Source organism: Carlito syrichta, unplaced genomic scaffold (assembly GCF_000164805.1).
Source record: "Carlito syrichta isolate Samal-C Ts95f unplaced genomic scaffold, Tarsius_syrichta-2.0.1 Scaffold308823, whole genome shotgun sequence".
Classification (NCBI taxonomy): domain Eukaryota; kingdom Metazoa; phylum Chordata; class Mammalia; order Primates; family Tarsiidae; genus Carlito; species Carlito syrichta.
In genome coordinates this window covers 989,557-1,005,551 of record NW_007252919.1, presented here as the reverse complement: position 1 = coordinate 1,005,551, position 15,995 = coordinate 989,557, and the positions used below count along the sequence as shown (strand labels likewise).

Genomic DNA, 15,995 nt, shown 5'->3' with positions numbered 1-15,995 from the left:
GCAGAAGGATCATCTGAGCCCAGGAAGTCAAGTCTGTGGTGAGCGGTGGTTGTGCCACCACACTCTATTCTGAGTGGCAGAGTGACACCCCGACCTCACAAAAAAAAGATACATATTTTGTTATAAAAAAATTATTCATTAATAATGTTTAAAAGAGTCCCATATGTGAAAAAAAGCTATCTACAGAGGCATTTATTTACTTGGGAATACTCAGAACTGAAGCTTAACAAAATTAATTAGCATGTAGATTTAAATTTCTCACAAATTTCATCTTGATTTTAAAGTCAGTGAGACTATTTTACAAGGAAATGACATATTGTTACCTATTCCAGGGTTGTTATTTTACTGTTTACTGTAGTTTTGAAATGTTTTCCAATAAAGCTAGTTCAAGACAAAGAACCACCCGTAAACCAGCATGTCACTAAGGGAGTGGACTCCTGTTTTGAATAGACCAAGAATCCCTTCAGTTTACAGTAAACCATTATGACTTCAGCTGAATTACGGATACTTCAGTTAATGCTCTAGAATAATTAGATAAAATTATCTTTCAGTGGTTTTTCTAAAACATAGAATTAATTTACACATATAAACAAAAGGAAGAATTGGCTTCCAAGTGACAGTGCAGACTCAGCTTGTTCCTGTATAAATCACTGTGAGAGGTTACTTTCTTTTTTTTCCTTGCCCTAAATTTTACCTGTTAGCTGTATCGATATTATATCTTCTTAATCAAGTCTTGATTATGTGGAGATCTTCAGAAACACACATTGATCCAAGGACCTGATGAAAATGTATGCTGAATTGTTTAAAGAAAAAGAATACAGTATAGATGAAAGTGCTAAGAAGTGACTGTTTATTAAATTTATTTCATCAATATGGTTATCAATCTCTAGAAAGTTGAGCTTAAAAGTTAAATTAATGTTACTAGCCATAAAAAATAAAAATAAATAGTGAAAATCATTAAATAATTTTTTAAAAATTACTAGTCCTTAATTAGAATGTGAGCAGCTTTTATATTCTGTGCCTGAATGTCTCATAGTATGCTGATTTATTTCTAATACTGAGCCTTCTTGCATTTAAGCAGTGATGTACAAAATGTAATTTTTAAGGTAGCACTTAGCAACATTCGTGAAAGTACTTAGCAACTTTCACTGAGTTATTCATTCTGGGATACGGAGGCTTCAATTTCTTTCTATCTCTTTGCATCTTATTCAACAGATAGTTGCTGCAATAATGGCTATTACCGGCATCGTCATGATGGCGTATGCAGATAATTTCCACGCTGATTCCATCATAGGAGTAGCATTTGCAGTGGGCTCAGCCTCTACATCTGCATTATATAAGGTATGCTGTGCACTTTCTTCTGTTGTCAGCTGTCACTTATAGCTTAGACTTAAGTATTAAAGTAAGAAAATACAATGAAAACCTTGGTTAGGAAAAATATAGATGTTTTATCAGTACAGAGATGGGAACAACAGATGCTGGACACTGCTAATGGATGGAGGGAGGAGGGATAAGGGGCACACTTCCAGACATTGAGTACCAGGTCCTCTACCATGGAAGAGAGGGCTTCCTAGAAGCCCAAACTTCATCAGAACGCAATTTGCTTATGTAATAAATCCTCACATATATCCCACGACTCTAAAAAATAATAATAATGAATAAAATAAAATGAAGGCAATACTAAAACAAACAGAACATAGATGTGTTGAAATAATAGTAAGTAAATCGAGTACTTAATGTGTTGGGCACCTGCCAAAAAATTTTGCTTGTATTAGCACCACTTCATGAGGCATAAATAAACTTATTCCCACTTTCCAGATGAGGAAACTGAGGTTTGGAAAGATTAAGTAACTTGCCAGAAGTGATACAGCCAAGAAGTGATCCAAGATTAAAACTCTCAACTAGCCAACTCCTAAGTCTGCACACTATGTTGCAGCCCTCTTGTTATCAGGCAATTATTCGACATTAGAGGCTTCTCCTCTCCCTATGCTTCTTTAATTATCTGCAGTCATTATTTTAACTCAAAGGTGGTGTTAGAATAAACAACCTGTTGTTTGAGACCTCGCTTCTTGCCACGTATTAACCCCATGCCATAGGAGCTCATGTTACTAGAAAATGAAAAACCTCTTTTTCTCTCTGATGGATGCTCTGAGTGTGCTGTGTGTACCTCCATTCTTTCTCCACTGGAGTTCCCTGTCATCAGTGAAAATTCTATTCAGAATCATTGCAGCTGACTTCAAAAGTCAGGACTAAGAGCAGATCTAAAAGGTTATTCCCCAAAGCTCTACTTTTAAAAGCCAACTTTCTGGATGTATTAAAGAACTGTTCCAGTTTCACCTCTCTTGGTATTTCAGTGAGAAAGACAGTCTCTGGAAGACAAAAAGTACCCTTTTCATCCCTCCTGGATGCCTGTTCTGATTATTCAACCAGCACTGTGGCTCAGAGGGCATGAAATCTATTTCCATATTGACATTTCCTGGCGCATTGATTCTGTGTGACAAGCTTGACAAGTGTTCACTCAGTGACCATTAGTGTCTAACTTGCTTCCCAGCTGAGATTCCACCAAGATGTCTGATGTGACCAAAGACTAGCACATACTCAATTTCTGCTGATTAAGTTTTTCAAGAGAAAAAGTAATATGTTCAGTTTAAATTAAAAGTAGGGCCTAGAATGTAGCCAGGATGGCTAGATTATAGAGAGATTTCTCCTGATATGGTTAAGGAATATATTCATTCAAAGAGTGATAATATTTGCTGGCATGCACAAAATCATACCTGTACAATAATTCCAGGCAGAAAAGATCTCCCTTACATGTTATAGGATTAGTATGTTCTGTGACCTTAGTTGACCTATTCATTTATCCTTGCCATTTTCCTCTGTACATAGTTTTATAATCCAGAAAAAAATTTAATCAGGAGAATAAACAAAATGTTTGTGAAAACACTTTAAGCTCAGAAAGAAAATTGCTTATAAATCCAAGGCATCATTACTGTTTCTCTCAACAACATAATGATAGGGTCTTTGTCCAATTTCATTTTCAGTATCTGTTGGAATAAGGGTGAAATGAATCCCATGCTTGAAGGGAAGAGTTGATGGCATGTCAATCCTAGAAGATTTTTCTGGCTTGTCTGCATTCTTATTTATCATTCACCCTATACCCATCACTGATGGTGGCATTTAACCCAATGTACAGTGCCCCGGCAGTTTTCAACACCATAACAAATTCATTTTATGGCACTTGCTATTTCATATGAAGGTTATATAGAGTATTTTAATGCCTGATCTCAACAGCCCATCTAGTGCCAGAGGGACGGCAGCTCAGGAAGAAATGGAGAATAAGCTCTGGGCCGGTTTGTTCACCGGGTTGATCAATAGAACTTTCTGCTCCTGCAAAGTCTGCAACTGTGTAGCTAAGGAGCTTCTTTCCCATTCCAGGTTTTGTTTAAGATGTTTCTGGGAAGTGCCAACTTTGGGGAAGCTGCACACTTTGTCTCCACCTTGGGCTTCTTCAATTTGATCTTCATCTCCTTCACCCCGGTCATCTTGTATTTCACCAAGGTGGAGCACTGGTCCTCTTTTGCAGCTCTGCCATGGGGCTGCCTCTGTGGGATGGCAGGGCTGTGGCTGGGTAAGTGGCCTCAGATTTTGCCTTACATTCCCTATGTCACTCAATCTTCCTTTGGATAGTTAAATTATCATGGTAGGATTATTCCCTTGGGCACCTCCGTGCTCTATTCCCCAAACTCACATTGGTCAACATCATTGGCTGTTTAGAAGGTTCTCTGCAGGCTAGTGTTTGATTATTAGATCCTAGCTAGCCTACTAGCATTCCTCCCATGGGTTAAGTTGTGCAGTTGGAGGCCCAGGCCATTCTGCGCACCACTGGCTTTCAAGCAACCTCATCCATTCTTCCTTATATACTGGGTGATGTTATTATGTTCCCTGTATGCCACATAACGTCAGACAGATGTAAGAGAGTGGATGCATTCAAGGAACTTGGAGTGGTTCAAAATGGTAGAAGCACTGGGTTCAGGAGGATGGAAGGAAATGCTACTTAAGAGGGAAGCAGGTTGGGGCTGGGTGCAGTGGCTCACGCCTGTAATACCAACACTTTGGGAGGCTGAGGTGGAAGAATCACTTGAGGCCAGGAATTTAAGACAAGCCTGGGCAACATAAGGAGACCTTGTCTCTACAAAAGCTAAAATTAAAAAATTAGCCAGATGTAGTGGTACACATCTGTAGTCCTTGCTACTCGGAAGGCTGAGACAGAAGGATCGTTTGAGCCCAGGAAGTCAAGGATGCAGTGAACTGGAGTTGTGCCACTGCAATCCTGTTTGGGTGTCAGAGGATTGGGAAGGGCCTGGAAAGCCATGGTGAGGTGTTTGAGTTTAAAGTCTCCTTAATAATCTTTAAGCAAAGGGAAGACAAGCTCATATACATGTTAAACAGCTTGCACTAGCTAAGGATGGAAGAAGGATTTGTGATAGGAGGTCATCACCAGTTAAGAGAAGAACACAGCATGCACTGGGCTTGGTGTTCTTGGTTGAGCTGACTATGCCTAGTCAATGGCCAAGAAAAAGCCAGCAGGAGTCCTTTTAATGTCTTCACCCCCACTTCCCGATAACTGAAACTGGCTGCTTCACCTGAGCTCCAGGCTCCAGCTTTCAAGCTGTGCTGCTGCTGTCACTTGATGTGAGGCAGAGCCTGAAAAATAACAAGCCAGCTCTTCTCTCACCAAGGAGTCGAAAAACAGCAACAACCCAATGACTCAATGTCTGTTTACTCAGAATCAAATCATTTTTGTTTCGCTCTCCTTCCCACATACTACCTAAGGTCAGCCCCCTCTGCCCACTGCCCATTGTCCACACTCGACCTGCGGGATAGCCACCAACCCTCAGCTGACCTTCTTCACTGAGGTGATATGATTTGAAATAGTAGCAGCACTGCAATTCCTGGGAGAAAAAGGTCCTTATTTTCATTCCCACAAGGATATTGATTGGATCATCTTTTTCCACTCCAGCCCAGGCCCCTCAGGAGAGGTCTTAAACAGACAGGAAACACTCAAGAGACGAATCAAACATAATTGCTGATCCCTTGAGTTCTACTTTTCAAGGCCAAAAATGTGTGGTTATCACCTCTCATAACCTCTGCTAAATTGAAAAGAAATCAATAGCAGTGTTTCCATAACACTGAAACCTCCTCTTTAAAAGCACCTAGATTATTTTCTGGCCAGGAACTGCCTAACTGGAAACAATCAAAGTCAAAATTTCATGATTGTCCCCCTCCCTTCGCCCCTTCATTGCACGCATGATTTCTACCTTGCCATAGCCCTCCACCATTGAATATTCTTTGGCATGTCTAATCCTGTTCCCAGGCAGGTCTGCTGAGGCTGGGTGCCACTCATGCTGGCATTCTCCACCAAGCAACGTGGTCTCTACACTCCACTGGGCATCATGCCAGTCAGCACTGAGCTCTATGAGGTCCATCCTCCAGAGTTCAGGGACACTGCCCAGTTCCTGTGCCAAAGTTGTGCTGTGACAAATCAGAGAGCTCCTCTCTTGACTGTTACACACCCCGTGGTTTTAGGATCTTCAGTGCTCTCATTCCTAAGTTTTTATTTCCATCCCTCTCTTCTTAGGAATCAGATATGATCTAGTTGGGGGCTGGGTTGAGAGACAAACAGCAGTTTGTGCTCTCAACCACCGCACATCTCCTATAAACATGACTGTGTTGTTTACTTGCCTCTCCTTCTCTCAGGTTGACCTATCTTCCAGAAAATATCTTAACCCACATTTAGGTTGGCTTCATTCACTCCCCTAGGAATGTCTGAATTACACTTAAACTCAAGTGGGGTCCCATGCTTTGGATAACACATAGAATTACATATTTTTTCCCCATAGATTATCAAAGAGAATGTAAGTGTTCTTTCTAAAGATCTAAAGAAAAACAGACAACGTATTTCAATGAGTAATCTGGCTCTTGTTGAGTGAGAAGGGTTCAGTTCTCCCTAAATACCAATGCTTCCATTCAGTCTGAAAAATATCCAGTTCAGCCAATAAAATAACAGATGAAGATTTCAGCAGAGCCTGTGCCGTGTTAAATAAATTTCCAATTTGTTAGAATTTACCATATTTGACTCCCTGAATCTGACGAGAGTGTCAAGGTGCTGGAATCCTTCTCACTGCATCTTTTCCATGAAGAAGGAGCAGTTATGAACTTAGGAAGGGCCTTTGTCTTGATTGTCACTACTACTGAACATCATAGAGGAGCCCAAGTCTTGAGAAAGTCAAACCCATTGTTTCTAGCAAGCACAAATAACTCCAGTGGGCTTAAAGTAGGAATCATAGATATAATTATATATCTATATATATAATTATAGAAGAATACACATTATCCTAACAGGAAGGGTTCTAGAACTTTCTTTGGTTCTACAGCAATATAGGCAACATATTTGAGTCATTTTCATAAAGATTTTCTCTGAACTGAGGACCTTTTATAGTTGCTAATATTTATTTCTCAGTCAGGCTTGGTGGCTCAGCCTGTAATCCCAGCGCTTTGGGAGGCTGAGGTGAGTGGATTGCCTGAGCCCACAATTCGTGACCTGCCTGGGCAACTTGGCGAGACCTCATATCTACAATAAATCAAAAATTAGCCGGGTGTGGTAGTGTGCACCTGTAGTTTCAGCTACTTGGAAGGCTGAGGCGGAAAGATCGCCGGAGCCCAGCAGGTCGAGGCTGCGGTGGCCGGGAGCAGCCATTGCACTCAAGTCTGGGTGACAGAGTGAGACTCCAACTCAAAAATATATATATTTGTTTCTCTAACCTCTGAAATAAACATTTGATTGAACTCTTTTAAAATAATGCTCTGTAATTTATATTTTTTTTATTTTTGAAGACATGTTTTTGAGAATTTTCAAAGAGGATAAATAATTATTTTAACTAATTTTATATTTAACTAAAGATGTCCAAAGGTGTTAAAGAGCATCAGACTACACCCTCAGTTGGCTCTGGAGACCTACCCTCTGGTTTTCTATGCACAAATTCAGGATGTGGAAAGAGTACATGAAATTAAGTGAATTACCTTGAGCCCACCTTTGCTTGCCTGTATGATGCTCACCTCAAGAGAGAGGGGATAAAATGGCGTAGGCTGACATTGGATAGACCTTCCTTTAGGTAGTAACACTAGAACATTTTAATGTCCAAGAGTATGGCATACAAAAGCAAAGTCAAAAAGAGATAAAGCACCAAACTTCAATCAATCACTTGCTTTTAACCTCTGACTGGCCCCAACATACCTTTGTACTGCTAATAAGCAGTGTAGTGAATTGATTATTTTATCTCTTTGCATTGCTCTATACACCTTTTGCCAACCAACTGGCAAGAGCTCAGGCAACCAGAGTGGCAGAGGAGAAAAAAAGAATGACTAATTCAGGCAAGATGCACATACACCCATCTCCAAAATGAGAGGATTAATTGACCAAAGGTGCAAACAGTTTTGAATGCCCATTTAAAGACATTGATTATTTTACCATGAGAACAAAAGAGCCCAGCATAATAATTTCCCTTCATCCTGTATATCCTCCTTCATTTTACAGCCTTCAACATCCTGGTGAATGTCGGGGTGGTGCTGACATACCCAATCCTGATCTCCATTGGAACAGTGCTCAGTGTTCCTGGAAATGCAGGTACTGGTACGATTTGACATGTGCAGATTCTGACCACCACAACATGTCTCCTGCCATGTTTGTTCTATGTTCTGAGCTGTTCCTCCTAACAATTGTGAATTATGTCCCTTGCCTGGAAAGATGTTTTCAAATATCATGAAGGTGGCAGACAACAGAATAACTATGCAGCAGATTTAAAATTTGCAGCTACAAAAACACTGTTTTTACTTGGTTGTGCTTTTAGAATTGAATACCAAATGTATCATTTGAGTTTCATGTAACTCCCTGACAACCTAATTTTGGTGTATTTTTAGAGGCAGTCCTGTGGAAACAAAAGGCATCCCAGCATAGGACTTTCAAGTGCACATCACTAATAAAAAAGTAGGAAATGTACAGGGTGCTGGTTTCTCATCAGACTAGCTGTGGGGAACTGAGGAAGCTTCTCCTGGGGGCAGAGCTGATGGCCCTCTGGAACAGATATAAGGAAAAGCAATTTGACTCACTTCGGGAAGAAGAGGGGAAGCCATTTTTCCAGGATAATCTTTCTAGTGAAATTGCCAGATAGGTTATCTAGATGACTGTACAGTCCTTCTGTCTTTAAGATTCTATGATTTCAAATCTTGCATACTCATTTTTCTTTCCTCTAGGATAATCAAGTGTTTATTGAGCACTTATTATACGATCAGGGTTGTGAAAAAAAAGACAAGAAAAAAATTATGTGGTTTTTCCCTTAAGAAACTTACAATGAAAAAATTAAAAATTTAAAAAATTTTTAAAAAGAAACTTACAATGAAATTTGGAAAAGGCCTGGACAACATGGTAAGACCTCATCTCTAAATAAATCAAAAAATTAGCCAGGTATGGTGGCACATACCTGTAGTTACAGTTATTTGGAAGGCTGAAGATGAAGGATCACCTGAACCCCGCAAGCAGGTTGAGGATGTGGTGGCCATGAGCATGCCACTGCACTCCAGCCTGGGCTACGGAGTGAAACTCTGACTCAGAAAAAAAAAGGATTTGGAAAAGATCAACCTTCATGAAACAACTTGTGACTCTACAAAGTAGAGTCTCTTAATTGCCAAATTGTATGAGACAGACTCCAGAGGCTATAAGATGTTTATAGGAAAGAAATATCAGAGAGGAGTGGAATTGTCAATAAAGTTCATCCATGAGTTCATTCGTTCAACAACATAATTTCTGAGCACTTAGTATATGCCAGGAACTGTGCTAACATTGGTGCAAGATCTTGAATAAGCACAGTCCCTGCCCGCAGGACCACACAGCATAGGGAGGGAGAGTAATTACAACATATAGAGAAGTACTTTGATAGAGGTATGTACTGAATGCTATGAGTCCCTAGAAGGAATATCCAAGAGGCTTCCTGCAAGAAGCCTAAAGGGAGAGATCTAAGGGAAGGTTTAGCTGGATGAAGTGGGATATGAGGAGGGAAGGGCATCTCATGCAAAACAGAACAGTGTGCATATACCCAACAATCCCACTCCTGGGCATATAACCAAAAACACTGAAAACAGGGATTCAAACATACCCTTTGTACATGAATGTTCATAGCAGCACTATTCACAATCACCAAATAGTAGAAACACCTAAACGTCCATCAACAGATAAATGGATAACCAAGTTGCAATACATGCAATGGAATATTATTCACTCATGGAAAGGAATGAGGTGCTGACATGTGCTGCAACATGGATGAATCTTGAAAATATGATGCTAAATGAAATAAGTCAATCACAGAAAGTCACATATTATTTGGTTCCATTTGGATGAAACATTCAAAGTAGGTAAATCCATAAGGGGGAAAAGCAGATTAGTGGATCTGGGGAGGGGAGCTAAAGGACTGGGGTGTAACTTCTTAATGGGTATAGGGTTTTATTTTGAAGTAATGGAGATGTTTGGGAACCAGATAGAGGTGATGATTGCACAACATTGTGAAGGTACTAAATGCACTAAACTCACTTTAAAATGGTTAATTTTATATTACATGACTTTTACCTCAAATTTTTTAAAAGAACAGCCTGCACAAAGACCTAGACACAAACAAGTCTGGCTCTTTTGAAAAATATCCAATGGTCCAATGAAACAGGAGAAGGGTGAAGGGGTGAAGGGGAAAGTGTTAAGAGAGAAAACTGGAGAGGTTATGAAGTCAAATTACAGGGAATTTGAGCTGAGCCTTGAGGGATAAATATGATTTAGAAGAAAGGAATGGAAAGCAAACATAGGTAACGATATGAAAAAGGAGACACCAACTTGAAAGAGTAAAGAAGTTTTGGGGAATCTCTAGACATAACATTGACTTTGGTCATTTGTGTTTAGAGAAGTAACCATTGCAGACTGTGACTGATTTGCTTTTTCTTTCCTAGCTGTGGATCTTCTAAAGCAGGAGGTGATATTCAATGTTGTGCGCCTAGCTGCCACCATCATTATCTGCATTGGATTTCTGCTGATGCTGTTGCCTGAAGAGTGGGATGAAATTACCTTGAGATTTATCAACAGCCTGAAGGAAAAGAAGAGTGAGGAGCATGCGGATGAAATGACTGACCCCAGTGTACACCTGCGAGGCAGAAGCAGAGCCAATGGGACAGTGTCTATACCACTGGCTTAGAGAGGGACACATTTTGAATGCACGTGGATGTATATTCTGTGAATATAACAAAATTTTCTCACTACCTGTACTCTCAAACGACAGTATTAACTCTGAATTTGGATAAATTGTATGTGAAATAATGCCAACAATAAAAGTTTACATTTATATGCTTACCAAGGAATTGGTGTAAATAATTATAATAAATTTTTTTATTAAAACATGTTTGTCCTTCTAGTTCTTCTGATTTTTAAAATTTCCCCTCAACTCAAAATTACCTGGAAATATGAAATTCAGTTAAATCTTGGCCTTATCATCTTTTTCTCAAATGGAACTGAGATCTTTTCATTCAATCAGAAAAAGTTGTCTAAGAGAAAAACACATGAAAAGAATACACACTTTATATTTATTCAAATCCAACAAGGGCCTGAAAATTTTAAAGCTGGAAAGTCATTGAACAAATATCAGCAGAGCATTTGCCATATGCAAGAACCACACTAGAAACAATGAATGTGAAGCTATAGAAGTCCTGCCTGTACTTCCAACGTGCTTGAAGTGTAAGATAGTTTATAAATATCCCTAATATGAAGTAGACATTTGAAAATGTCACAGGGGACACAGAGAGGACATAAGCCACTTCTGAAGTCCTCATCACCAAGTCTCTTTAAAAAGTTATTTAAATTTGCTGTCACCTCTTCTACTCCCATTCATTCTTCAACCCACTGCAATGCTCCTTCCACCTCCATCATTCCTCTGGAAATCACCAATGACCTCTCGCAAAATCATAGGATACTTTTCAACCCCTACCTTATTGTGCCCTCTAAAGCATTTTACTCAATGAGTATTCCTTTTTCCTAAAATACTCGCTTTGCTTGGATCCCATTACTGTCTCCTGGTTCCCTTTCTACCCCACCAGCTGGTCTCATTACCATCAGTATTCTGTAAGTTTGGTCCTTGGTCATCTTAGCATCTCACTCCACACTCTCTTCCTTTGGGGGCTCATCCACTCCCATAGTTTCGGCTGTTATCTACATGGTGATGACATTAACATCTTAATATCCAGCCCAGATTTGTCCCTTGAGCTTCATATCTGGCTATTCAAATGCTATCTGCAGCTCATGTGGATGTCTCCGTGTGCACTTCAAATATGGTAAAAACAAAGTGGAATTTCTTACCACTACCCCCATGCCTATTCCTCTTCCTTGTTCCTCATCTAGATTAATGGTACCATCATTCACTAGCCACCCAAGCCAGGGGTCAACCTCACATCTGACTTCTCATCCTCTACATCTGCTTAGACATCATTAGACATTGTTTAATATGTTCTATTGACTGTTTCTTAATATTTTTTGAGTCTATACTCCTTTCTCCTATACTACCTATTCTAGGCCTCCATGATTTCTTGCACTAATTAGTCCAATATCTGTTTACTGATTTCTCTAATTCCTAGCCTTGCCTCTATCTAATCCTTTTTGTGCCTATCACATACATCTGATCATTCTCCTCTCCTGCAACAAATGCTTCAGTGGCATCTCATTGGCCCCAGAATGAAGTCCAAACATCTTGGCATGCCATTTAAAGCTCATCATCGACTGGCCCCTGCCAACCTTAGAGCAGAAACATCCAATAGAACTTCCTGTAATGATGGAACTAGCCCATATTTGTACTCTCAAATACAGTAACCACAAGTGACTATTAAGCACTTTCAACATGGCTAGTGCAATTGAGGAATTGCATTTCTAATTTTAATTTCAATTCATTTAAAATTAAATAACTAAATGTGACTATTGGCTACCATATTGGACAACATAGCTCTAGAGCCTCATTCTCCCACACTGCTTTCTGTGGATCCCTGGAATCTCTACACTTCTTGCCACTTCTCTACACTTCTTGCCACTTCTCTACACTTCTTGCCATAGTCTTGCCATAGTCTCAATCAAGTCATACTCTCTTTCTTATACTCTCTTTCCCTGTCTCATCACTTGAGTAACTTTTATACAGGTCTCATGACACTATTTATAACTATTTTCCTAGGAAGACTTTTCTTATCCCCCAGACTGAACAACATGACTTTCTTAGCAGTCTTTGCTTACTCCCACGGAAGCACTGGTCATTATCTGTGGTCTTGTTGGTCTACTTATCTGAGTCTCCAATAGACCATAAGCTTCTTGAAAGCAGGGGCTATGTGGCAGGGGCTATGTTTCCAGTGCCTAGCACATGTAGATGTTAAATAAATGAATGAATGGGTAGTTTTATACAGGTGCTAGGTCCCCCACCTTCCAAACTGTAATAGATCAGTCTTAGTTAAGACAGTCAAGCTCATAGATGAGACTGGTCAAAGTGAGAACTGAAAGGAGTTGGATGTACCATAGTCTTTGTCGTGTTTCCATAAAATACCAACATGTTGAATTAATAAAACACACTCCATTCCTAAGAGGCGGATAGGACATCTAGCAATTTAAGATACTCTAGACTTTGTGGGAAATTTAGTGCAAGAAGTAAAGCCTTGTGACATCTGTTTTACTATTCTTTTTTTATTCAAATGTCCCTAAAAGCATAGGTGAGACAATCACAAGGGGAACTCCAAATATCACCCTCACTGGCTGGCCATCATGGTAAATAAAAACCTTAATGTGTTGAGACTTTGATTTCACAGTCATTTTTTAAAAGGCAATGCCAGTCTCCTGGCATAGATGGATGACATGATATTAATGAGAATAATAGCCATGATATAGTTTAAGCTTCATGAAAAATGGTACAAAGTAAATGAAATATGGCATTAGTAAATATTCATAAATTAATTATTTAAGTAGAGTTAGTTTTGACTATTTAAATGCCATATTGGTACAAACATTGCTCTTGCCTTGCTTTTTAAATGACTGTTAAGCAGTAGTAATCACTGACTAGCCCACTCTAACCTCTTGCCATTACTTAACATGACATTTAAAATTGCATTTTGATGTCTTTAAGAAATGAGTTGTTTTACTCTTTTTGATGATTCACTTTGAAAAATGGAGTTAGCTACCCTTGAAAGCACTAATTCAACCTATGACTGATCACTGTAATTAACTCAGTCTATATTAAGAAAACATTTTCGCTATGGTATTCATTTATTCATTCAAAAATTAATAAATTCTACTTCTGGTTTTGAAGTAGGCATTATGCTAAATTATTACCAACTGATCCTTGCTTTCCTCTGGAGCAACACTGTCCAGTATAAATTTCTGTGATCATAGAAATATTCTCTATTTGTGCTGTGGGTGGGGGATACAAAAATATATATGAAATGGCCCCTGCTTCCAGGAGCTTGCAACCTTTATTGGTAATTCGTCACTCTGACAATTAAAAAAACAACTCAAAAATTTATTTAAATCAGCTTTAGAAATTGAGATATTCCCTTTAATTCTGGTAAACAAAAATGAATATAATAATGTCTTCCTTGTTGCCTCTGATGATCATGGTGAGAAATCAGATGGGATGATGTATTTCAGTCACTGGACAAATATGGTTTTGCCTTCTGTGTGCCTATGTTGTACCTTCGATGAGCCAGATTCATTTGGGCATGGAGGACACTGGAAGGAATGAGACAAATTCCCTGCCCAAGTGGGTGGAAGCATCTTGTTAAGATACCTTGCCTCTTCTCAAAGTCCAGGAAGGAATGGCTTCTGTGAGTAACTGAGTAACTAGCATAGGGACAAAGAGCAACCCTGACTCTGCACTTCTTCGAGGTGTGACTTTGGCAAATTATAAACTTCTCTCTGCCCCCCAATTTCATCATCAGCAAAATGAGGATATTAATAACTATCACTTGGGATTACTAAAAAATAAATAAAATGAAGTACCATACATAAAATTCTTAGCACATAGTCGGACAGTCCAGAAGTAGTACAGTTCAGATTTCCTCTACTGTTTCCCTCCGAGTCCTTATTCAGAACTTTCGCACACAGAAGTGGCCCCCATACCTGTCCTTCTGACCTCCCTTTTCACAGCTCTGGGTCCCAAGAAGTCACAGAACCTAGTGCCAAGCAGGGACTTTTATCCAAAATAAACCAGACAGGTAAAAGAGGCCTGGCATGAAGAACGCTCCAAGGAAGCAAAGAAGGATGTGCTGTTTCCATTTGCCTGTTTCCCCTGGGCACTTTGCATCACGGCATTCTCGCCCAGTCAGTGGAACTAATTGCCTGACAAAAAGACAGACTAGCAACTTGGGCTCTGAAATTAAAATCACTTCAACCACGTCCTGATCTCTTCACAAACAGATTATAGGCAAATCAATTTTGCTCACCCAGGCTTTGCATGCCTGTTAATTTTGTGCAGGCACTTTGTCAAGATCCACCAGCGGACAAATGATTTGGAGAAGGACAATGCAGGAGATAAAAGCATGAACAGTATAACTAGCCAAACATTAGAATGTTTCTGATATGTAGGCACAAATCCTCTTTCTTACTTATCCATAAAGCCCTGTCACAAATACAAAGAACACCTAGTACAGGCCATGCCGGTTAATCTGGCAAGCTAGAACAAGAAATCTCTATTAATTCTAACTCTTATCATTTTTTTCTTCCACCTCTTTAGCAATTAAAGGTGAAGTGAGAAAAGGAGGTGTAGGGAGTAATGGTGTGGGATGCTAGGACCAAGAACCCAGAAGCAGAAAGAGCAGAAGCCCCATACTTTAATGCCCTTCGTTGACCAGTATGCCCTACACGTATACACAAACGCAAAGGCAACTTCATCACTGATTGCTGGACACAGGAGCATCATATCCTGTTGGAGCTTGAGGGATCTTAAGTGCAATAATTCTTTTTTTTTTTTTGAGTTGGAGTCTCACTCTGTCGCCCAGACTGGAGTGCAGTGGCCGCTCCCAACCACTACAGCCTCGACCTGCTGGGCTCCGGCAATCCTTCTGCCTCAGCCTTCCGAGTAGCCGAAATTACAGGCGCGCGCTACCACGCCCAGCTAATTTTTTATTTATTGTAGAGATGAGGTCTCACCAAGTTGCCCAGGCAGGTCTCGAACCCACGGACTCAGGCAATCCACTCACTTCAGCCTTCCAAAGGCGCAGGATTACAGGCTGAGCCACCGAGCCCGGCTAGGTGCAATAATTCTTAACTTGAAACCCAAGGATGGGCATCAGGGGCTGTTTCAAGAAGCCCCGATGAAGTTTTCAAAATAGCATGAACTTAGCTGCTTCATTTTGGAGAAATACATTCCAGGGATTCAGAGGCTCTAAAACCACACTGTCCTATACATTAGCCAGTAGCCACATGTGGTTATTGAGATGTGGCTAGTAGGAATTGAGATGTGCTGTTAAACACACTGAATTTTGAAGATCAATATGAAAAAAGAATGTAAGCTATTTTATTAACAGTTCCATGCTCATTACATATTGAAATGAGAATATTTTGAATACATTGAGTTAAATAAAATGCATGATGAAATCAAAATCACCTGTTTCTTTTTAGTTTTTTATTTTATTTTATTTTTTGAGTTGGAGTCTCACTCTGTTTCCCAGGCTGTAGTGTAGTGGCACACTCATGGCCACCCCAGTGTCGAGTTACTGGGCTCTGGAGGTCCCTCCGCCTCAACCTTCCAAGTAGATGGCACTTCAGGCACGTGCTACCACGCCTGACTAATTTTTTATTTTTATTTTTTTATTATTATTGTAGAGACGAGGTCTCACCAAGTTGCCCAGGCTGGTCTCGAACTTGCAGGCTCAGGCAATCCACTAGT

General features: G+C 39.8%; 1 protein-coding gene across 3 annotated transcripts in view; it reads left to right on the top strand.

Moving 5' to 3' along the window:
• SLC35F4 (solute carrier family 35 member F4) overlaps positions 1 to 10,499 on the top strand; it is a 63,218-nt gene extending 52,719 nt beyond the window's left edge. For all 3 annotated transcript variants that reach the window (XM_008065967.2, XM_021716493.1, XM_021716492.1), the window contains 4 exons: positions 1,216 to 1,341; positions 3,436 to 3,628; positions 7,595 to 7,684; positions 10,045 to 10,499. In XM_008065967.2, coding sequence (XP_008064158.2) covers positions 1,216 to 1,341; positions 3,436 to 3,628; positions 7,595 to 7,684; positions 10,045 to 10,286 — 651 coding nt within the window. In that variant the 3' untranslated portion in view covers positions 10,287 to 10,499. The remainder of the gene's footprint in view (positions 1 to 1,215; positions 1,342 to 3,435; positions 3,629 to 7,594; positions 7,685 to 10,044) is intronic.
• The last annotated feature ends 5,496 nt before the right edge of the window (positions 10,500 to 15,995 follow it).